The sequence below is a fragment of the Electrona antarctica genome (genome assembly GCF_951216825.1).
Source record: "Electrona antarctica genome assembly, chromosome: 5".
NCBI classification, from domain to species: Eukaryota; Metazoa; Chordata; class Actinopteri; order Myctophiformes; family Myctophidae; genus Electrona; species Electrona antarctica.
Genome location: NC_136810.1, coordinates 12,828,455 through 12,854,069, shown reverse-complemented (window position 1 = coordinate 12,854,069; position 25,615 = coordinate 12,828,455). Strand labels below are relative to the sequence as shown.

Genomic DNA, 25,615 nt, shown 5'->3' with positions numbered 1-25,615 from the left:
GTTCTAAATAAAGTGTTAGTGTTGATTATCGCGTAGTAATCTAATTATAGTAAAAATAATGCTATTATACTAAAAAAAGAAAGATCAAGGGAAAACATATTTTTTTACAGTACAATAATGTTTCAAGTTTACACATACAAATAAATTACTTTATTTAGAACACACCCAAATCAAATCATATTACGGCGTTCAATTATTCCATCAAAGCAAACAGCATAAACAATATTAGTTTGCCTCTTCTAAAAAAATAATACTTACAGTTCTCTTGTATCATACCGTACTTGTATGCAGTGATATTAGTATCGCTATCGCTATATGAGAGGCTAGGTATCCCCATCACTTTGACTCTCCAGAGAGTTCAGTGAGTGCAGGCAAGTAGATCTTTAGCCTCCATTTCCTGCATTCACTTCCCCCCCCCCCCCCCCCCCCCCCCCCCTTCCACGATTGCAGTTATGGACCCAAAGAACTCGCTCTGAAGCTTTTATTTAAACTTAAGAAAGCCTATTTTTTGGGGCCATTCCAGGGGCAACATGGAAAATATTCCATCTTGTTTAGACTGAGATTTGCCCGGCCCCCGGGTTATAGGCGGAGGCCCCCTCCCTCCCTCCCTCCCTCCACGAAAGTCTGTGTGCTGAGTGAGAACCATGTAAGGAGAGAGCTCTGCTGCACATTGCACTGTTGATTTTGACAGCAAATCTTTTAGTTTTAGGAGTCTTTTGAATAACATTAACTGTTAAGTTATAGTCATATTTTAGTCAACTGAAATGTTTTACTTTTAGTCTAGTTTTAGTTGACTACCAAATATCACAAGATTTTAGTCGACAAAAAATATTTTTTGGTGGGCTGTGATAACATTGAAATGGCTGATTTTCATTTAGCTGCATGCCGAAAATAAATAAATATACAAGTTCACAACGAGCTAGAAGAGCAGTTATTTTGGGTCTGTGACACCAACCAACGGAGTCACACATGGTGACTTGTTGCGACCGAAGGTGGCTTTTACTATGAAAATGTGAAATTCCCGTCAGTCAAAATCCCCATATATGAGAAAGCCCCCATATATGGTGCCCGGGTCTCGTGACATCACTATGACATCTGATGTCAAAGTATATGCGATCTTCTGTCGCAATTAAGCCCATATATGGAGATCCCTGATGTCATCAATATTGGCCAGCAACTCCACATCTGACCTCATACCTCAAACCCTTAGATCTCCATATATGGATATATGTCAGAACCTGTTCTGACATTCCATATGTTGATCCTTTCCCCATCCATCCTTCCTCTTCGATGTCTCCCTTTTGACTGATACCTGTACATTTAAACTCTAGACGGGCCTGCCCCAAAGTTAATAGTGCAGCGGTTGCAGCCGCGTCCGGCGAAAACTAGAGTTCTCAACAGGCCCGAAAATTAATTTCCGGCCCTTATCAAACCCTGTACTCTCAAGAGAATGTCCCCGCTACCACCGTTAGATCTCCATACTGTATATGGAGCTGACCTGTTCTGACATTCCATATGTTGATATGACCTCATCAAACTCTGTACACTCAAGACATGCTCCTTATATGGCCAGTACAGAATTAATTTCATGTTGATCTGACCCCCCATGCCAAAGTGCCAGCGCTCGCCCAACAGTCTGCTGTCAACGAGGCGGAGCGTGAATACTGGTTTTAGTTCTACTGCTCTAGAACTAGTCTCCACTAGTCCCTCCCTACAACATTACTTGCGCAAGCAGAGCGTGCAAGTAATGTTATTAGTCAGGTGCTACGATGTGTATGTCCCTTAGCAGCATATGATATGACGTCATATGCTGGCACCGTGCAGGTATGTTTTCCGTCATGCTACGAAGCGTATGTCCCATGACGTGATGAAGATATGTACCTGCTATAACAGGCATAAATAATCATTACGTCATATGCTGCCACGGGACATACGGAAGCAGACCGTGCAGGTATGTTTTCCGTCATGCTACGAAGCGTATGTCCCATGACGTGATGAAGATATGTACCAATGCCAGGGTATAATTGGTTTACGATGGTGACGTAATGATGATATGTTTCAGTGTCGATTAAAGGGATGTTTCAGTGTCGGGTGGACTAAAGGTAATGCCCCTATGTATACATGTATGTAATCCTATGTATACTGTATGTGACACTTCTAAATCGTATACATGTATGTAATCCTATGTATACATGTACAGTATGTGACACTTCTAAATCGATGGGACTGTATTTCTTTTATAGGTAGAAGCTTTTACCATACTTCAAAATATTACTTGTTTACCTCCAAACACTAGGTACGTAGGAAATAGCTAAACCTAATAATTCAATATTGCAAACGTTCTTTCACAGAGAGGCTGAGATTTGAAAGTTTGTAGCGGTCGACAGTACTTGCACGCTCTGCTTGCGCACTAGTAGGCCATTTATGGCCTACTTGGGTGCAACAAGCAAGTAGGCACTAGTCGACAGAGTGCAGTTCTAGTTTTAGTCTAATTTTTATTTGTTGATGAAATTGTCAATATATTTAGTCTCAGTTTTAGTCATCATAACAGTTTTTATTTAGATTGAGAAAAATGTTTTCTGAAACGAAAACCTTTCATCACTGAAAAAAGGTAGTCGGCGAATTTTCTTTGTCAGTTTTAGTCAACAAAATCAACCGTTACCGTATAATATGGAAGGACATCCTGCTGTTTCAACCTGGATCCTTATAGTGCACAGAAGGAGCACTAATGGAACCCACTGGTGCACGGCGAAATGTCCCACTGATTGTATTACCCTCTATGTCTAGCCACTAAAAAGACCCAATTACCCATAAACCTTCTCCCGGCACAGCCTCCAACACAGCATTACCCATAAAACTGCTCTTCACCTTCACCAGCTCTCTGGGAGTGCATTAGTTATCACTGGGACAAAGTAAACTACATTGCCCAGCGTCCTCTCTGCCTCCCCGCAGCTTCCCCATCATTCTGGGGTTTTGTCGGCTCTTCTGATTCATCAGAAAGAACTGTGAGAAACACAAACCGGAAAGTATTTTCGGATATTCTGCTATTTTCAGGGTGCAACAACATATGAATCAGGCTTAAGAGCTTTTGTGGCAATTGCAGACAGACAGGAAGAGAATGTGGGGACGAATATGTGGGAGGGGAGAGAGAGAGAGAGAGAGAGAGAGAGAGAGAGAGAGAGAGAGAGAGAGAGAGAAAGGAGGAGGAGGAGGAAAGAGAAAGAATCGCAGACTGTGGAGGAGAGTGGCAGGGCTATGAAATTGCGAGTAAAAAGAAAGACTACATCCGTCACAAGCTTTCATGAGGAGAAAGACACTGTGGTAATAGCTACAGCTCAAAGAGAATAGGACAAGAGCCCCAGAATCTCTTCATCTCAGTCTTCTGCCATCATCCACATCACCACTCCTCTCCTCTCTCTGCCTCTCCTTTGATTTAATTTCCTTTTCATGTCTGTCGCTGCTTCAACCTGCGTTGCAGGTTATAGCACTGCATCTATTCATATTAGAATAGTTTCCTATGAGGATGAGCGTTCCCCATATAGGCTATGCACTGTTTTGATATATAAATGGCAAATATTGCTTCAACTAATTAATACAGCATTTAACCCATTCAGGCCTGACGTCGAAATTTAAAAAAATGTCTTCTAAATCATGACAATTTTCTGAAAGATTTGAGGCACATTTTAACGATTTTTCAAAAATAGCAGATCTACAAGCTCATAGCGCGGCACCGAGTAGCTAAATTATAACATAATGTATGTACGTAACACCAAAAGGGGTTCCCGCTCAAAATGGGTTAATGCTGTTCTGTGCCTGCTGCTCAACACAGGAACCAAAGAAACAAAGAGTCAAAGGCTGGAACACTGTCCCTGGGTGGATGGAGCTACTACTACAGACCTTCACTGTCTGCAACACCCGAGTGATCAATTTAAAAAAGGCGGAGACCCGAGCACAGCTTTGCACAGTTTTCAAAAAATGTTCAAAAATAGCATATGTACAAGCTCACTGCGCGCCACTTTGTGCTGCGCTGTGAGCTTTACATCTGCTATTTTAGAATAGCCAACGTGAAAATGTACATGCTTTCCCGGTTTTACTTTCAATCTCACTCGCATCGTCTTGAGACTGAGCTTGTATCAGCACATTTAGCATGACACCCTCCTGCAGAAAAATATAAAATTGGGTGATAAACTAATTTGCTGTAGGATTTCGTTCTCTTCCTTTCAGTTTAGCAGACATTTTCTGCTTTACTGTAAAAACGTAGTGCCTATGACTATGTGCAATTGTGCATGACTCTGTTGTAGTGCAAAAACGGTCTGCAAATTAGCCAGATTTGGGATGGAGGCTTTTGGAAAATGCTGTGAAGCAAGCACTCAACTACGGAAATGGGGAACAGACTGAATTTCATTCTCATGGATAATTTGCTCTGTGTTAGTTAACATTCATCACAGCTGTCAACCCTGGAACATGCCGGGACTACTAAATCCTTTAATTCCCCTTTATTTACCACAAGCTTGCAAAAATATAAAATACTGCTAATACTGCTAGGCTCATAAGCTTCAGAGAATTCCCCAAATCCATAAATCCTCATTGTTTCAGCCAGTGACGACGACTACGTGGGGGCTGCGGGGCTCGCGCCCCCTTGATGATTTTAGGGTATTTCTACATTCCTAACACCTCCCCCCGCCCCTGGGCATGCTCGGCCGGTCTGGGGGCGGGGGGTTGCCGGTCCTCAATCAGATCACGCTGTGTTTATAGACCAATTATTTGTTTACAAACATTGGGACTGGGCGCACGGGTGACTGTTTCATGTAATCAATTCCCAACAGATCTCCAAACCTGTTGTTTTGGGGAGCGCTGGTTTCAGTCCATTCAACCTCCTCTTGTGAGTTGGCTATTGAGATGCACCCTAGGAGACATTTATACTTCAAAGCCCAACAGTATTGCGCACAGAGAACAGCTGATATACAAGCTCACATCGCATCGCAGATGCGACTGTTGTGAGCGTAGAGGTCTGCGTGCGCGACACCATCGCGGGACGAAGCATAAATTATACTTGATGGACTGCAGGTGCGCGTGCAGCCGTGCACAAATAGGCTCTGCTGCCGTGATCATGAGCGCACCTCCCGTTCTTATGACAGCGACTGGAGGTGTGGTTTTGAGGACAACTGTTTTGAATTGCTATTATTGTTCAAACACAACAGAAACGTTGTGCCCCCACGACGATTATAAGAACATTTCGTCCCTGGTTTCAGCACGCAACCGCTTATTGTTTCCGGTTTCGATGCAAGTTCTAGAATAACTTTCACCTGTAAATGTATGCAGAGTAGACTTGCTCATGAATAGTTTGCTTCTCTTTCTAAAACAACGTCCTTAATAAATATGGACATATTTTGGCGGCTCACACCGCACTCCCTCGAGTCCTTGCACACGCCAAGTTTGAAGTCGGTTGGTCCCATATAGTTGCGAACGCAGTGATTGCGAACGCAGTGATTGCGAACGCAGTGAGCATTTACTATGAGACCCAGCAGATCATGTCTGTCTGTCTGTGTGTGTGTGTGTCTGTGTGTCACGCTGTAACACCACCCGCCCGCCACCAGAGGGCGCAGCTGTATCACACACAAAAACACACACACACACGCACGCACGCAAAAAAACCCTAAAAAATATATATTTTTAAAGAATAAAATAAATAAATAAATAAAAAATAAAAAAATTAAGAGGAAAAAAAAGCTCTGTGTGTGTATGTGTATCCGACTGCCACAACAGCTGCGTTCGCTTCCCGCGTTCACGCGTCTTACTTGTATATATACATTGTACAAGATAAAGTATATGGGCATTGCGGCATAGCGGATCTGTGGCTCTAGACAACCGGATCCGGATGGGCTGCGGATGGAGAAGGCCCGATCACCCTTCGTGATATAGTTTGCAGTGCGAATTCTTAGGAGCCCCTTGCCTGCGGACCTCAGGCTGCCAGGAGGGTCATGAGGGGGCAGGAGCTCCGCGAAATAACGAGGGGCAGGACCTCTTTGAGCCTTAAATGAAATTAAAATAATTTAAAAATAAATTCTATAGTTGACCGGAAGCCAGTGAAGCGACATCAAGACAGGGTTGATATGATCACGCTTTTTGGTGTTGGTTAAAAGCCTAGCGGCTGCATTTTACACTAACTGCAAGCGGGAGAGTGATTTCTGGGTTAAACCTGAATAGAGAACGTTACAATAATCAAGACGGGACGTGATCAAGGCGTGAATGACCTATTCTAGATCGGCACTAGACAAAATTGTCTAAAATTGATTTTTGAGATGTTTCTAAGTTGAAAAAAGCAGGTTGTGCATTAAAACGAAGGTCCGAGTCCATTAGAACATCTAGGTTTTTCGAAGTGGATTTAACATTTATGGAGAGGTTGGCAAGATTGTCTTTCAGAATATGGGTGGATTCTGGAGGGTTTTATCTGAGTTTAGTTGAAGAAAGTTTTGAGACATCCAGGAGTTTATGTCCGCCAGACAGGCTTTCACACTGTCTAGGCTCCCAGATGTGGGTGACTTGATGGGGACATACAACTGCGTGTCATCTGCATAGCAGTGGTTATGTTTGAGTCATAGCGAGTTGCGACATGCCTATATGGGAGTATTATGGGTATGTCCGAGTGGCGTGGCCGTCACAGTAGCCATTTAGCCAATGTTAATATAGGATGTCAGTAAGGCAAGCAAGTATACTGTTCATATATTGTATATGAAAAATACAAAATGCTAAGCAAAAACGTTACACAGTGTATGCACAGTCATCATATCAAGCTCATTGTAGGAGAGATCAGCTTTCCTTTATTTATTCAAGGGGTATTCAATTTATTTTCCCCGAACTTATTTCCACGAACGAGTCACATCACAAAAGAGGCGAAGCTTCTTTCTATAAGAGGAAACCATTCATCTATTCTAAGGCAGCGAGAGATAAATTACATAAAATATAATTAAATGACCTACAGTAGGCTTTTAGGAGAAGATGATAAAAGACTGCTTATTATGTAAGTGACCTCAGAAGAAGTGGTGGCAGGCAGGCCGGCCTATTGTCTGCTGAAAGAAGAAAGAATGAAAGACCTTTCTTTGGATGGCTTGGCGGGTTGGCATTACATTATTTTTTTGCAGGGACAGAGAGGATATTGTGACATTTTGCGCTCCCGTCCCGTGAGAGTGTTTGTGTGTGCCTGGCATACGAGTGCCTGGTGGTGTGGGTGTGTGTGGATGTCTGGAGTGTGTGTGTGTGGTGTGTGTGCGTGTGCGTGTGTGGAAAGGGTAGATAGGTGAATTCTGAGTAATAAGTCCTTAGACACCAACTCCTCCACCACAGCACCACTGTGTTTGGCTCTCTCTCTCACTGTGCACACGCACACACACACACACACACACACACACACACACACACACACACACACACACACACACACACACACACACACACACACACACACACACACACACACACACACACACACACACACACACACACACACACACACACACACACACACACACACACACACACACACACACACACACACACACACACACACACACACACTGATGCGCAGGCAATCTTTTTTTCATAACCCAATGGTCAAAAAGGCAGGGGCTAAAAACCTTTCATAAGCAACACATTGATGAACAACAGAACAAGCTGATGGTTTCAGCAGCAGGAGTAGACATGCAGTATAGACACAGGAGAGCAGGTACCGGAATGCTTTTTCCCCTCCTTTTTTGGGAGGGATTATCGCCCACCGTGCGATAATTGCGCTGAAAACCTTGACCCGTCCGCGGGACCTGCGGGCAACGGGCCGGCCCGCACATCACTAACACACACACACACACACACACAGTACTACTCACATTTTAGAAATTGTCACAAGTACAAGTTTGGTTTTGGAAAGTAATCAAAAGTAAAAGTAAATTAAACACGTTTTCAAACATAAAATGTACATTATTTGTTGTGGGCTTGTAGATCTGCTATTTTCTAATTGCCAAAGAAAGAATATACAGTATGTAGGTCTGAATTAGTTTTGACTTCGTTGTTGTAATAATCAAAATCTACAAAGTACAGTACTTGAGTAAATGTAAGTTACTTTCCACCACTGGTGCACAGTCTGCACACGCACACACTCCCCCCCCCCCCCCCCCTTTTCCTAATGCATGCTGATCATCTGCCCGAGGCAGTGTAGCTCTCTAATTATGAAAAGAACGGTTGGCACAGGAGTGGAGGGAAAATTCAATAAAAAGAAACCATCCACCTATTAGCAAATAGATACTGTACCATAGCTTTGAGAGCCCTTCCCGTTTAAACCCCCCAAAAACCTTGAATGTGGAAGGCAGTGCAGGTTAACCCATTTAGACCTGAGTTAAAAACATTCACTTTGAAAGAATATATATTCAAAGATTTGCGCCACATTTTTACGATTTTTAAAAAATAGCAGGACCTACAAGCTCATAGCGCGCCACTCGGTGGCGCGCTATGAGCTTGTAGATCTGCTATTTTTCAATAGCTAAATTATAACATAATGGGTTAAAGCACATTCACCAATAAGGAAGAAGTACTCACATTTCTTACTCAAGTAAAGGTGTCAATACTGCCATGTAGACGTACTCTGTACTGTCCAATATTTGTCTCTGAGATGTATTGGAGTAGAAGTAAAAGTATAGAAAATTGGAAATTCTTTAGTAAAGTAAAAGTACCTCAAAATTGTACTTGAGCACTGTACTTACTTTTACACCACTGCAAATACACGTACGTACACAATGCTATTTACGTACTTCTGCTATCTAAGCATTAAATCAAATGATCAGCGTCCACACACACACCTGTCTGTTGAGAGTGCTGACATTGTGCTTGGCCGGTTCAAATCTGCGTTTTCAGTTATTCCATTCAATGCGTGGTGGTGCAATGCGCTGAAGCATAATGCCACCACACCATACACCTTGAAATGTGTTTCTGTCAAACGGCAGTCCAAGTACTGTGTTTAAAAGGTCACGCGTAAAGCAAAGGAACAATATCGTATCTAACGGACCTTGAATGATTTTGTACTCACTACACTGTTCCAAAGCTCATGCTCTGGCATGAAACAGGTGCTTAACTCACTCAGTGCCACAGGACGCCTAATGACGCCTCCCCCTTAACGGGTGCTTAACAAAGCCCTGTGTATCCGCTCTGATGCTGCTCACCCACTACACGGAGAGTACAACCTTCTCCCATCCGGCCTTCGCTTGCGAGCCCCCTGTGCCACAAAAAACAGGCACAAACATTCCTTTGTCCCTGTCTCTATTTGCACACTGAATGCTGATAGATGTAGATCAAGGAGATAACCTTATGATAAGCACTTTTTACTGTATTGGTCTCGTGCCTAATGTCTATGCACACACTTTCTATGACCTATCGCATAGCAATGTAACGCCTGCACTTTAATGGTTATGTGCACTTTTGTACTTTGGTATCTGCTATGTGAACTGTTTGTTTTATCTGTACTGTTTCATTGTTTGTACTGTCTATGCGGCAACACAATTTGCCCTTCGGGGACACTAAATAAACTTGAAGCTTGAATGTTACGGTAGCTTGGTGAACAACAGACAATATTTCACTCCACAATCAGGGACAGTGAATGTGCATGGTTGGGCATATAGGCCCTGGAAAATCAACAATTCCTGGATCATCATCCATATCATATTTCCCAGTGGTGGAAAGTATAGTACATTTACTTAAGTACTTTACTTAAGTACAATTTTGAGGTATTTGTACTTTACTTGTACTCTACTACATCTCAGAACTTTAGTTACTAGTTACTTTGTAGATTGTGATTATTATTACAAAACATACATTAACCACAACTATTTCGGACATTTTGATCGGGATGCATTGTGAGCTTGTAGATCCATCTGGCGGAGTCAGGTTACATTTTCAGTACTTCTACTCCATTACATCTCAGAAGCAATATTGTTTACTTGCAGGGACATTACATCTAATTACAGATCTGTACTGTAAATTAAACACAAAATCTTTCCCGATCTTAAACTTCAGATGGAGTTTTCAGCCTGGCTGTGTGTGTATCTTGCTATGTGACATTGCTCCTTGATCACTTTACGCTGACAGATAGAAGTAGCCTAATACACACAGACTACCATGGGTTGGCAGTTCTGGGCACTAGGGAAATCTGTGCTTCAAAACAGAGTGGGCATCAGGGCTCAGAAGAGTGGACTATATTTCCCCACTCGCCTACCCGCTTTACATAAAGCTGCGTCGACACTCACTCCAACCTTAACTCTGATGACGCCAATGCAGTCACACTGGGTGACGGGTGACTGCTTGGTATCTGACTCAAACACACAGTATGCAGCAAGCAGGAGCACGGTTACAACAGCAGCAACGCCTTGGATACCTAGTTGAGTGGGGTCCCTCAGATCCGACACAGGGGTAAGGGGTTGACACTATGGCAAGTAAATAAAATGTTGGGACATGTGGAATTTGCTTTGGAGTTGCCCAAACTGCAAGTGCACATTTGAGTGCGGAGTCTGCTATAAACACAACACGAGATATATAGCTAGATAGCTATAAACACAACATGAAATCACGACACTGGTATCGCTATTCGGTATCGGCTAACACAGAAATTGAGGTATCGGGATCAGATCGGAAGCGAAAAAAGTGTATCGGGACATCCCTAGTATTTACCTTATTTAGTGAGTCAAACTGCAGAAATTAATAACAATTATAAAACATGTTGGAGTCTAATAATGGTGTGACCTGAAGATATACATTACATTTCCAGTCACTCCAATCGCTTCACTTTGGTCACACAGGTCAGGTTGGTAAAAAAACATTGCAAGCCGATTGGCTGTAGACACAGTAATAATTTAACTTTGGGAGTGTAACCAAATGGACCCGCTCATTCACCCAAGACGGCTCGGTTTAATATATTTAACATAATTCCTGCTACTATATACATTATGAGCAGCAAAATGAGTTACTATGTCTTTGCAAAGGGTTTGTATATTGTGTTTTCCACCGTTTGGTCAGTTAACAGTTGGTACTGGATGAATAAAACCAAACAGCCAAAACATTTCTGGGGTTCCGGACATCAACGCTGATTGGCTGTCAGGACGCGATGGGTGTAGTCGCTCGCACGCACGCACGCACGCACGCACGCACGCACGCACGCACGCACGCACGCACACACACACACACACACACACACACACACACACACACACACACACACACACACACACACACACACACACACACACACACACACACACACACACACACACACACACACACACACTTTTTCCAGCTGGGGCGAAGATATCAGGCGGCCGTTCACGCTGTGCCCGTTCGTGCAGCTTCTCGTCCCTGCATTGACTCTGTATGTAATTGCGGCGTTCTAACTCCAGGTCTGAACGCAGCTTAAGACTGCATGTGGCCAGTAGTGGAAAAAGTACTACATTTACTTTACGTAAGTAAATTATCAATACTGCAATGTAGAAACATCTAATGTAGATACTGCAAAGTAAAAGTCTGGTATTCAAAATGTACTCAAAAGTACCAAAAGTAGAATGTACTCATTATGCCGAATGTCCCATTTCACAAGTTTTCAAATGTATACAAAATAAATCCTTTGAAAATAGCCGATCTACAAGCTACAAGTCGCACACATTGTGAGCTAGTACAGTAGAATGGCTATTTGAAATGGGTTGAAGTGGATAATGTATGTTTTGTAATAACAATACAAATATACAAAGTAACTAATGACTAAAGCTTAATTGTAGTGGAGTAAAAGTACAATATTGCTTCTGAGATGTAATGGAGTAGAAGTACTGAAAATGTAACCTGACTCCGCCAGATGGAAGACGTTTGCTTCACATTTTGTTTCACAACAGACATCCATCTGGGATGCATCCCCGTTTTTCCTACCCGATTTCGCACCAGTGAGGGGTGGGAGGGGCTGGGAGTGGTCTGGACGGCAGACGGCTGTGGAACTTGAAGGACAACGGGATGTATAAAGACTTCGGCGAAAACAGAAGCGCAACACGAGGATAAAGGAAACATTCAGTACAACTGTCCAGTTTGCTAATTCACAACAACTACTACTACTATTTTGGTGTTGAAACTCTAACACTAACTATAAACTTTCACGACAGCAGACAGCCTAAGTACAAATATAATTTATGAAAAGGCTACTACAGCGACGTCAGTTCATGGAAGTTGTTGGAGGCTATGTGGGGATTATCTGATGAAGTAGCCTACCATTTGAGTGGGCAAAACCTTATACAAAATAAATTACCGTATACTAAATTGTTTATAGGGTCAATATAAGTAAAATAATATAGCCTTTCCATGAGTATATTTTTTATATATATTTGTTTTTCTTCAAAAACAATACAAACAGCCAATAGCATATTACAAGTTATGAATTTTGAACGTAAGGCAACTAAAACAAATGTTTTTTTGGCAGGTGATTGGAAGATCCCACCCGTGGCTGCCGCTGATTGGTCCGAACCGCGGCCGAGACGGTTCATCGCTACTGTGGGAGCGAATCAGTGGAGCCTGCCTGGGGGGTCCTTAATGTGGGCATGGTAAGGCAGTGACGTCAGGATTTACAGTATGTGAGACAGCTCAAAATAATGTAACCAAATGAACCCCTTTTAACTAAAATTAGGACGTGTGTTATTTCTAATGTTAGTTCAGCTCTCTGGTTACAGACCATAAATATAAAAGTATAATTTTCTGTCTTTCTATTTAAGTGCAATTGCTATTTATAGGCTACAGATCTAATCTTCATTACATCATTTAATATTGACATATATTCTGTTCAATTGATTTATTTGGTTTTTATTGACATTTGACCAAATAAAAGCATACACATTCTATATTTGTAGGCTACATTTAGTGAGATGTGATGACAAAATTAGATCTGTCATCAATTGTTAGGGATAATTTTGTGCACCTGGCAGTTATGATTGTCTTCTGACGGCTTTACTCGGATCTCGTTACAATTTCACGGGTCCCTCCCGGTTCGGGTCAGTCATTAAAAAAGATCTTGGAGCCAATCTGGTCTTGGAACAAATTTAACGGACCCATTAAGGTAGGCTTAACTGCACTTCCACCACCTCACCACTCACAAGCCTTTATAGTTTCCCCACACGAACAAAGAGGATGAGAACAATGAGCTGCTTGAGCATGTGTGATTGTTTGCACCTTTCTGAACGGGCTGTGTGTGTTGCCTCTGAACGGGCTGTGTGTGTTGCCTCGGAGAGAGGACCCTCTCCCAATAAATGTATTCGGGCCGTGGCCGTGGATGTCTGTCGAGTGTCGACTTCACGGGTAGCCCCACCCCGCGCGGGGGAAGGGACCTACCCCCTTGGATGTGATCATCTTCACATGCTAATAAGAGTCAGTCGTCTCAGGTTTTGTAAGAGTTTCCACTTCAAATGACAATCGGAAACAAATCGTTATACCCTCAACCCAAAATGATTAAGATTACTTTACAAGTACAAAGTAGACTTTATAAAATTTTACAGCAGTAATTTGCATCTTGTGTAAGTATTATTGCCATTGAGATATGGTAGATTTGGAAAGACAAAAGTGGTGACAAAAGTGCATCCTAGCAAAACATTTAATGTATGGAGACCACTGTTACCTCCTAAAGGGCTACTTCACCCATTTTCATATAATTGGTCCTCACTATTAAATGTTCATTATAATATGGCACCATTTCTGTCTACTCACTCTGTGTCTCAGAGGAGGGACAGTTCTGAAACCTGCCTACCAGGTCATCGATGGGGAATCCAAACAAATTGAAACTGCAGGCTATCTAAACATGGAAAGTTAGCATTAATAATAATCACGTTAATAAAAAATAAAATAAGAAATGCAATTTTGTTTAAAAAAAGGGTCTAATGATGTCATTGGAAGGGTTTCGGAAGTGTCCACAGCCCTCCTCTGAGACAGACGGAGCGTAAAAGAATTGTATTTTTTTTTATCATGAGCATTAGTTGAGGTTAAAAATGGGTGAAGTCGTCCTTTAAGACAGCTGTCACATAAGTTATGTTAATTCTAGTTCTACATAGTGCTCCAAAATTCCGATTTGTCCAGTATTTAAAATAAATAAATAAGGTAAAATCGGATTAAAAGCCAGTTGCTGAACATCATCATCTACATATACTTCAAGTTCAGGTGTAGGCCTACTCTACATCCCACCTGCAATGACAGATGGCAAAACAATACATTTTCTCTGATATAAATATGGATTAGACATGGATATGCCCCTGTGATGGCACTGTGTAGAAACAGAATTTGGCATCTAATTTCCAATTTGGCAATTTTTTTTATATTATTATTATTATTATTTAAACCCTCTCACTGGGTTTTGAAGGCTAAATAAGCTGCAAGGCACTAGCAGGACGATTGAATAAAAATATTCCAGCGTGACAAAGCCGAAATTGTTACAAAGAAATTGTTTTTCATTGTGATACCAGTATATATATACAGTAGGAACTTACAAGTTAGTTCCATTGATCCGAAGTCAGAACACAATAGATCGATTGATAACTGAAGTAAAATAAATGCTCTGAAGATGCACGCGGCCCACCCATCTGACCACTTAACCCACCACTTAATCCACCTGTTAACCGCTAGCATTTTTCAGTGAAACCCTTATTTTGCAGGATCCATCAAGAAACTAGACTAACGATGTGTGTTGTGAGTTTGTGACGGATGCTACTATATACTTTCACTCGGAGAAGACATAGTTTTACCACAACGGTCAGTTCTTTGGCTGTGGGCCATTGAATAAAGCGGATTTTGTCCAGGGGCACCATCTTGGAAAGGAATCCGACATAAAGGCATTTGAAAAGATGGTACATTTTCTGTTTACTTCACTGCCTAGCAACCCAGTGCTAATGTAAGCACCATTAACGCAGACCTATGTCGAGGGCGGTAGACTGCTGAATTAAGATTTGACGCAGATCTACGCCAAAGGCGGTAAACCGCTGAATTAAGATTTGGTACAGATCTACGTCAACGGCGGGGAATGTGTTAAGTGGTCAGGTGGGTGGGCTGCGAATACTTTCAAGATTTAAAGTGCGGGCCCTGATCCAGAAACTGCATTAGATGGATGGATGGATGGATGGATGGATGGATGGATGGATGAATGGATGGATGGATGGATGACAACAGGTGACAGACGGGGAATCAACCAAGTGCCAGTGAACGAGTCAATTAACAAAAAAACAATCAACAAATGGAGTCACTCATTGGCCAACAGAGGTATTGTCCATCATATTTCAGGTGTGCATTCTGATAATAATAACCTATCGTCATCACTAACAGATCACACAGACTACCGCTGCGATGACATCGTCGGTGGCGCCCGGCTACTCCGCGATCCGCACCCCCTCATTCATTGGCCAATATTGTGACCACGTCATCATCATCATCATCATCATCATCATCAGTACAAGCCACATCCTCGGAGGTTCGTGGCTATGATAACGTCGGTGACGGCGTCAAAGACAAACTGGATGTTGTCGGTGTCTGTGGCACAGGTGACGTGGGAGTAGACCTCTTTTTGGGAGGACTTGTTTTTCCTCTCGTAGTGAGATTTGATGTAGGCTATACCTTCATGATAACTGTCTGGGCCTGTAGGGGGAGACAGAGAGACGAGAGCATTAGAGCAGTAGTTTTCAACCAGTGGTCCTTGAGGGGGTTCCAGGTGGTCCGCAGCTAAATGATGGAGAGTTGGTAACCAAATGCACCCTTATAGATCTTTAACTCTTGAGATTGTGACATGAAATCAAATGGACCCTTACGGGTCTATTTGGTTTCATTTTACACTCTCAAGAGTTAAATTATTGTGAAACATCTGCATTACTAAATTTAAATTTAGTAATGCAGATGTTTCTAATTACTTAGAGAAGAAGAATTGTTATTTTGACCGTTTGCCTGTTATCTCTCCTATGGTATCAACATGAATACAGCATGGAATTGTGGACCAAATCTTATCCAATGACAACAAAATATTCCGTTTTGGAATTGGCTACAGTAAATCTCACCAATGGTGGTCTGTGGCTCAAAAGCCAAATAAATAAATGGACCTTGATAAGAAAAGGGTTGAAAACCACTGCGTTAGATTAATGAAGGCTTTTGTGATTGTCTACATCCACACTCTGACTCTGGTTCTCAGCCTTTTAAAATGTCAAGGAACCCCAATTCAGTGTTAATTTCAGAGAAAATTTTTGATCGAAAATACCTATTTTTTCACTGACAAAAACAAAATAAAACCTACGCTATGATGAGTAAAACCAAGGCTAAATATATTGATAATTTTGTCAACAAATAAGACTAAAATGTTAGGCTAGACTGCTGGAGAAGAGAACTAGTAGAACTAAAAGATGTTTGGTTGCGCTCCCTGCTGGGACAAGCTGAATGCAGTTGCTTCCATACTGCATGATGACAATTAAGCAATTCATATCCTATAATATAGGATATAAATTGCTGAATGAATGCATGAATGATATAGGACCTATATCATTCATGCACTGAAAGGCATGCATTAAAGTAACGAGCTGACCTCAATTTGGGATCAAGAAAGCAAGAAGAAAATAAGTGACTATGAATAATTAAGGAGGAAGGCATGCTCATCCGGCTAGAGTTTCAATATGAACAGTGACTGAACTGACATCTGGAGTAGAGTTTTAAAAGGAAAACTGAACTGACATCTGCGGTTTTATGGCAAGGTTTCCCAAATCTTTCAGGCCACAATCCCCTCCCCGAAATAATCCTATTTGAACTGGGGACCGCCTAACCTAACAAGCACTTGGAATTGTAGGTAGGGGTTCACGATTATGAAATTATGACCGTTATCCAATCTCCGATTATTTGCAGGATCATATCTGCCGATACGCACTGCGTAATATTTGACAATTTGGCCAATTCAGTAGTAAAAAGGTCATAAAAGTAATTCAATTGTAACTTACTGCCTGTTTACACAGGGTTGCTCATCTAATCCTATTAAATGTCATGTCACCATCCACGTGCCTAATCATCTCAGCCCTATATTATCCTTTATATTATTTTATCATATTTATATTATGGATTTCCTGACGCAAGGTTCAGATTTAATATCTTATATCTTGTTGACTCCTTATTCGGTCTCCATACTGTCTGTCCCCAGTCAAGTTAACTCTCATACTGAGAGGCCTATTTTGATTTGAGACTACATGTATTTGACCTTGATGCCCAGTGAGAAAGTAGATAGCCGGGCATTTCTCTGTTAAGAGTTCACAGCTAGCAGGGAAAGAATGTTATCTTCAGGTTGCCATAGCAACGCCAGCCTCTGTGCTTTCCCGGTCTATGGCCCTCAATGACTGAACCAAGGAAGATGAATTCTACGTCACGATACCATCCATGTGCTGGTCCAATGAGTGCTCGACAACCAGCACCACCGTGGGATATTGTGGATATCTCAAGCCAATGAACTTTAGATCAACAAATCGGACGTCAGATTGCAGTACTTAGCCTGGAACAAGACTGTGAAGAGGGGATTCAGCACTCTGACAATTGGACTATTTATTCTAAATTATGATGTAATTACTAGCTGAATTCCATTACATTTCTCTGTAAATTGACATGATACCTACTAAAACTATTGTTAAAACCTGAAACTCCTCTCAGAACTTTATTCATCTGCCTCCAAATTCTTTTTTTAAGGTCTTTCTGTTTTTTATGGTACAGTGACTGTCAGTCAGATTTAAAGGGCTACTCACTCATTTTTTAAGGTAAAGACAGCACGGTTTGTGGGGCTCCCTGCTGGGTTATTGAAGGTCTTTTAAAACGATTACAATATTCATATAAGTATGGATTTTATTTCCATCAGCAGCCATGTTTGTTGTCTTTTTCAATTTGGGCACCAAAATTTGGTGCCCAAAATGCGGAAGTGCAAACGCGCTCAACGTTAAAGCCCAGCTGCACGTGGTTTCCCAATCATACTTCCACGGGTCCGCCTGCAGTCCCTCCTCTTACCACTAGGGCCCAGTGCTTCAACGTTGGAGAGCCTCACTGGCCCCTTGCTCCAGACCTGAATCGCCAGAACATATTTATCTTAATGGGCGTGGCTAGCGATTCAGGGCTGGAGCCAGGCTAGCTTCTGCCCTGACTAAATGTCAATTTCTTGTCATTCTAGTGCCGTCACTCCCACTCATCTGCTCACTCCCAATAGGCCAGTCAGAGTGGACTGGCTGACTGGCACACCTGCACCCTGCTTGTCTCTTTGTTCTCTGCCAGATTCTATTCCTGTGTCCCTGTGCTCCTCTGCCCCCAGACCCACCAGTTTGCCTGAATTTAACCTTTTGTTTTTGACTACCTGCCTGGATTCTGACCTTCCTTTTGCCTGCTGGATTTGTTTGCCTGGGTTTTTGTGGATTCTGTTCAAGGACTTTGGACTTCATTTTCTGTGAACTGCTAAAATACAATTAAAACTCTGTTTAACCTTCAACCTGTTTGTTTGCTTCTGGGTCCTAAAGTCATATTCTGACAGTGTGTGTTCGCGCGCGCACGCACGCACGCACGCACGCACGCACGCACGCACGCACGCACGCACGCACGCACGCACGCACGCACGCACGCACGCAATTTTATTCTATTCCTAGGGTTCCCAAACGAAAACTGGGTGGTCCAGAGACTCGTCACATCTGGTCTTGTATTGCCCGAGCGAGGCCTGGCAGTGGCCGGCCCCAGACTGTGGAACACCCTGCCACTCCACATTCACTCTTCTCAGTCATCGGAGGTTTTTAAATCCTTACTAGAGACTCATTTGTTCTCGATAGCTTTTAACGCCGTTTGCCCGTGTAATACCCTGGCTCTCGGTGTATACCTTTGATATGTTGCATATATTGATATGGCGTTTTATTTTCTGCATAATGTATATATAAAAAATAATCATTAATCAATAATCATCACATTTCCTCTCCTTTCTAATTGTCCCCTTTCATCGCAGCCCACACTTTGAAAACATGTCTTCTACTCTATTCTATTGGGAAAGCTCAGAGAACAAGAATTGCAGTGACTGCAACGTTGCTACCGGCAATGTTGTATGTGCTGTATGTGACAATAAAATGTATTGAGCATCAACATTGTATTCTACTTGTACTGTGCAGCAAGTACTAGCAACTACTACAGTGGTTTTCAAACTTTTCAGGCCGCGACCCCCCAAAATAAATTTAAACTGGGGACCCTGACAAGCACTTGGAGTATTAGCTGAGGCATTACATTTATTTTAGGTTGACTTGGTTCCACAGATAAATATTGTGAAAATAGCCAGTCTACAAGCTCACAAAGCCTCGCAACACGAGGCGGTGTGAGCTTATAGATGAGCTATTTTCACAATTTGTGCCCCTTTCTTATATAATTTGACAATTTGGCTAATGTTTGACCAGTTTTCATAGTATAATTTGTTGATTACTTTTGATGCAGTAATGGTCTTATTTCATTTAATATCATTTCATTTCTGTCTGTTTCTTCTCTTTTAGGCATTCAATTGTCACATCTGGGACCCCCAGAGTTGTGTATACCAGGGTATTCTGGGAAGCAGATGGACAGCGGTGACTTGGTGATCTTGCTGTCAAACAGATCCTTCTTGTTGAGGAACAGGATGATGGAAGTCTCCTTAAACCACTTGTTGTTACAGATGGAGTCAAACAGCTTCAGAGACTCGTGCATGCGGTTCTGTAGGAAGGAACACAGATGTCAACAAGCATCACACACACACCTACTCACACACACACACACACACACACACACACACACACACACACACACACACACACACACACACACACACACACACACACACACACACACACACACACACACACACACACACACACACACACACACACACACACACACACACACACACACACACACACACACACACAATAGAGTACCGAAGTCCTGACATCACTTCCACTATCCATGTGTCACGGCATGTTGTTTTGTATTGGAAATCCCCATAGGCAAATCAGAATCTTAGATCTTAGATTTTTACCATTTTAACCCTAAACCTAAAAATAGCTGACCTTGTAGATGAGCCATTTCCGGTGCATGACACTAGCTCACAACTACAGTAAGTATAAATCAGGTATAACTCCATCTCCCCAAACCCTAAACCTAACCTTTAAATGTCTGATCCTAACCTGAAGATTACTCCTTTCCTCAGCTGTAAGACTAACTCCACAAATCTTCTCCATAAACCATTGCTCTTTATTGTGAGAACCACTGAAATGCTTCTCACAATGTCTATTTTCTCAAATTCTATTATAAATGTGGAGACAGTTGGTCCTCACGAGCAGTGTTAATTCCGTTGACTAAAACTATGACCAAAAACGTTTGTCGACTACCTTTTTTCACGGACAGAAACATGGATTTCCCCACCCCCCAAGCAGGAAATAAACATTAGAATAGTTGTGTGTGTGTGTGTGTGTGTGTGTGTGTGTGTGTGTGTGTGTGTGTGTGTGTGTGTGTGTGTGTGTGTGTGTGTGTGTGTGTGTGTGTGTGTGTGTGAGTGAGAGAGAAGCAAGCAGTAAGAAATATTAGCATGCTGTTGGTCAGCCAGGAAATGCACTCTGAGTTGGTCAGCTATCAACATCACCTCAACTAGCTCATGGACAAATGCTATCCATATATAATACATGCTGTCACATTACTGGAGGTAATGTTATTGTGTAATTAGGTAAATAATTAAATTAGCGGCATTGCTAAATAAACTAAAGACTAAAAAGCTACATTTCTCTAGGTTGTTTCAAAGTTGTCATTTTTTCAGTTAACATGCTGGTGTTGTCCTTCACTAAGCAGTTGTCACTTTATTAAACCTTAACACTCATTTACTGCCAAAGACATCTTATCTGTGGACATCTGTTGTGTGTTTTTGTTCTTACGCTAGATGGCGCTCTTCGCTAACCTATGTCCTAGAGTCACCATTTGACTCTCAGTCAAACAGGGAAACAGGAGATCATGTGATCGCAAAATATCAGTAATCGCTGACTTCCGTGTTTGTGGATTTGTAATAAAAAAAAACTAAAAAAAAACAACGTTCTTGCCTCCCTTCTTTTCCTTGCCATTTTTGTCCAGACAATCTATTTTCAACGGACCATAACTACAGAACCGGTTCAAAAATGAATAAATAAATACAAATCTCACGGAAGCACAATAGAATTAGCAATGGATTATTTCTTTATTTAGCTGGCAGTAAATTAGTTTTAACCTTTATTATCCCTAGCGAACCCTAGTCAGTGAAAACTGCAGATCTACAAGCTCACAGGACGTCGCAATGCGATACATTCTGAGATGTTTTCGACAAATACATTTGGTATAGAGGGTGACAAAAGGAGAGGGACTAGAACAGATCCCTGGAGGACTCCGGTCCATTAAGTATATAGGGTTTAATTAAGCGTCAGACACTTAAGGGTTTCCCAGCATCGTTACAATTCCACCTGGAACCCGCTGTTGGCACAAAGATGCCACCTCGCCTGAGGCACTTGTTGGTTCATCATTAAATAATTAAACGAGGCTAAACAGTAAAACAAGTGCTTCTGGTAATCATAAACGTATATGCTTTGTCTTGACCCCGTTTCCCTCGGTTGGTTCCCAGTGGGAACTGGTTCACTTCTTTTTGGTTCTTGAGCCCGAGATCCAAAATTGGAACGTTAATTATGAATTGAGTGGGCAAAACAATATACCTATATTAAATTGTTTATAGGATCAATATAAGTACATTAATATATGATAACCCTTCCACAGTAGTAGCTTTTTCATATTTTCTAATTTTTACATATTATCCTATATAATGCCTCATTTGCATATTTAAAAATGTAAAATGTGTAATACAATAAATCATTGTCTTTGTGTAAGTAATCAACGGGGGTAGTTTCATGGTGATAACAATCTAATATAGGTATAGTTTTGTCAATTCATAATTAACGTTACAATTTTGGAGATCTGGCTCATGGACTAACCAAAAAGAACTGAACAGGTTCCCATTGTGAACCAACCGGTGGAAAAGGGGTCCTAGTGAGCTTGTAGATTGGTTATTATAAATAGTTGTAGATCTGTTATTATAAATAGTTGTAGATCTGTTATTATAACTAGTTGTAGATCGGCTATTATAAATAATTGTAGATCGGTTATTATAACTAGTTGTAGATCAGCTATTATAAATAGTTGTAGATCGGCTTTTATAAATAGTTGTAGATCGGTTATTATAAATAGTTGTAGATCGGTTATTATAAATAGTTGTAGATCTGTTATTATAACTAGTTGTAGATCGGCTATTATAACTAGTTGTAGATCGGCTATTATAAATAATTGTAGATCGGTTATTATAAATAATTGTAGATCGGCTATTATAACTAGTTGTAGATCGGCTATTATAAATAATTGTAGATCGGTTATTATAAATAATTGTAGATCGGCTATTATAACTAGTTGTAGATCGGCTATTATAACTAGTTGTAGATCGGTTATTATAAATAGTTGTAGATCGGTTATTATAACTAGTTGTAGATCGGCTATTATAAATAGTGGAGAAAAAGAATCAAGCTTAATTTACAGTAGCAATCCATGCGCTGTACAGTATGCTGTACGTTGCCCTTGGTGGCTAATGCTTTGTGAAGGACAACAATTGGCTGAATTTCTAAACGTCAAATCTTATTTATAATACGGTAACTTGAAAGCAGTCTCTCTCTCTTTTTCTCTCTGTGTGATTGCTGCCTTAAGTTGGGCAGATTAGTCACATTCAGACTGCTGGAGTGAAGAGATGATAGATGGATAGATATAGAAAGATCTCTCTTTCACAAACACTCTCCTCTCTCTCTCCACGCACGCACGCACGCACACGTGTGCACGCACACGCACACACACACACACACGCACGCGCGAGAGAGAAAGAGAGAGAGAGAGAGAGAAAGAGAGAGAGAGAGAGAGAGACACTGCTTTCAAATGTAAACCACCTACAGTAGTAAATGGTGTGAGTAGACTGTGAGTACATGGACCTATCCGGAGGTTTCATACCTGTCTGAGGGCGGAGCTTCTGCAGAAGATCTGACTGCTGATTGGTTAGAGAGGACAGTCGATGGCGAGAGCGACAAGAGGAGTGGGAGGAGGAGCCAGAGATGCTGGAGGGGCGGAGTTTAAGAGCAGGAACGGGAAAAACAACCCCCCCCACCGTCACCCCCCATGAGGCCTGTCACAATTATTAGCAACCTGATCGCAATTATGTCACATAATCGCAATCAATTTGCATGATGTTTTGCATAATTGCACTTAATTTACATAATTGCCATAATCGTTTCCATGTTGAAACATGTTCATGCATTTTTAGGGTGCATGCATCTTTCTAACCCTAACCCATTTTTAAATATTTTCAGAAAATAGTGTTAACAGCCGAACGCGTTGCGATCGGCTATTTCCAGTAGTCATTTTATTAATTTGTATATTTACGTTATTTGTCATATCTGCCATGTGGTTTTGTTTACAAAGCCTACAAGCCAGACAGAAATGTCTTATCTAAAATCTAAAATGACACAGATGTTTTTGCGGTCTTATTAACAATTATTTGTGCGATTATAATTAATTTGTGTAATTAGTCGTAAAGTAAAATGTCATGATGGTGACAGGCCTACTCCCCCAAGTCATACAAACATGCACACACGCAAGACGCGTGCACGCACACGCACACACACACACACACACGCACACACACAGTCACACAGTCACACACACACAGCAGCAGCAGTGCTGAAAGAGATGTCTGTAAGGCAAGAAGATGAAGCAGTTGAACCGGCGTTGAAACACCCAGAGAGCACAGAGAGACAAGCGGAACAGAACGGAGTGTGTTGGTACTCTCGTACGCAGCAGCAGCAGCGTGGAGGTGTGTCTGTTTACCAGGCTCATGGTGTTTCAGAGAGGAAGCAGATAAGAAGAACACCGTGGGGCAAGGTGTGTGTGTGTGTGTGTGTGTGTGTGTGTGTGTGTGTGTGTATGCCTGTGAAGGAATGGTTCTTTAGGACAAAAGAAAGATAAGCAAGGTAGAATGAAAATGTGTGTGTGTGTGTGTGTGTGTGTGTGTGTGTGTGTGTGTGTGTGTGTGTGTGTGTGTGTGTGTGTGTGTGTGTGCAGTCAGTGCACAACAATGATCGCAGGCATACCTTATCAATTCTATATCTAAGACCGTATGACCTGAAACCCATATAATAATGTACACAAAAGACATGATTTAACTCCTGAGAGTCTAGAAAAGGGACAAAGGAAGTACCGGTGCATGCATACTGTATTTCATTTTTGCACAGACACTGCCATTCGTCAAAATTTAAATGTAATTATTTATGTATTTTACCGTTGATGAATACTGTTTGCAAACGCGTTGCAATTTTTGCATTCCAAATATCAGCGAATGCATTCCTTCCCCATGGACAAACCATGTAATGACACAGAGCTACCAGCAGGTGTTGCCCAAAACAAGACCAGTGGAATGAATGTTAAAGTAGCAGTATACAGTAGCTTTTAGGATGTGACCGTGTTCTGACCTGGTGAGGTCAGTACACTGGACCTGGTAGCGTTGCAGCTATCAGTATACAGAGGGTCATTGTTATCCTGATGTCCGCTTTTGACTGTAACCTTGTAATGTTATCTGACCTCCCTCCAAGTACACCTTCAGTTCACTTCATGTTATCAGACCTCCCTCCAAGTACACCTTCAGTTCACTTCATGAGCAGCAGCGGCTCAGCGGATAGAATGGCCGCTCGGGAACTGGAAGGTTTCCAGCTCGATTCCCCCTGAGTTAGTGTCGAAGTGTCCTTGAGCAAGTAGCTGAACCCCTAATTGCTCCCCTGATGTGCAGGTTGGTGCCTTGTATGGTTTCCACCGTCATCTGTGTATGAATGCGTGTGTGAATGGGTGAATGTAATGCACAATCATCGTAAAGTGCCTTGGATAAAGGTGCTTTATAAATGCACCATTTACCACTTATTTTAAAACAGGGGGGGGTTATACTGTTTTAGCTTTTTATGATAATTATGTATTTTTGTGTTATGTTGATGAATTGAAATACATAGGACCATAGGATCTTTACCAGCTCAGTCGCCTTGTGGACATACTAGCGTCATGTCCAGGGGGTGTACTTGTACATCAAGCTGCCTCACGCTACAGAAACAGGAGAGGCCCTCATGGCTACTTATTACATACTTATAGGATCTTCAGAGTTAAAAAGGGATTTTTATGCGTGTACGTACAGACCATCTCCCAGCCAGCTAATACCCACAGGAACCACTTCTAGTCGTGTAAAATTTGCTTCGGAGTCTCTCACACTCTACATGTAAATCAGCTCATTTGCTTCAGACGTCATTATCTCAGTATCTCTCACCTAGAGACGGCTTTATTCATGGTCCATACATCATCTTTCATAAGTGGTGGTTTTATGCGGATGTTACCATCCCTGAGACAATTTAATTCCGTAATGGTGGGCGATCCAAAAATGTCCCCTCCATTCACTCCTGTTATAACCACAATCTTTAACGGCGCTTTTCTC

General features: G+C 41.7%; 1 protein-coding gene across 2 annotated transcripts in view; it reads right to left on the bottom strand.

The window, feature by feature from the left end:
* Positions 1-25,615, bottom strand: part of gnao1a (guanine nucleotide binding protein (G protein), alpha activating activity polypeptide O, a) — a 170,126-nt gene that overhangs the window by 6,997 nt on the left and 137,514 nt on the right. Inside the window, exons 7-8 of one of the 2 annotated variants that reach the window (XM_079500988.1) lie at positions 19,605-19,758; positions 13,056-15,675 (exon numbers count right to left, since the gene is read on the bottom strand). The exons of the other annotated variant lie outside the window; for it this stretch is intronic. Coding sequence (XP_079357114.1) covers positions 15,488-15,675; positions 19,605-19,758 — 342 coding nt within the window. The 3' untranslated portion in view covers positions 13,056-15,487. Of the gene's footprint in view, positions 1-13,055; positions 15,676-19,604; positions 19,759-25,615 lie in introns of those variants that run through there. 2 annotated transcript variants of the gene reach the window in all.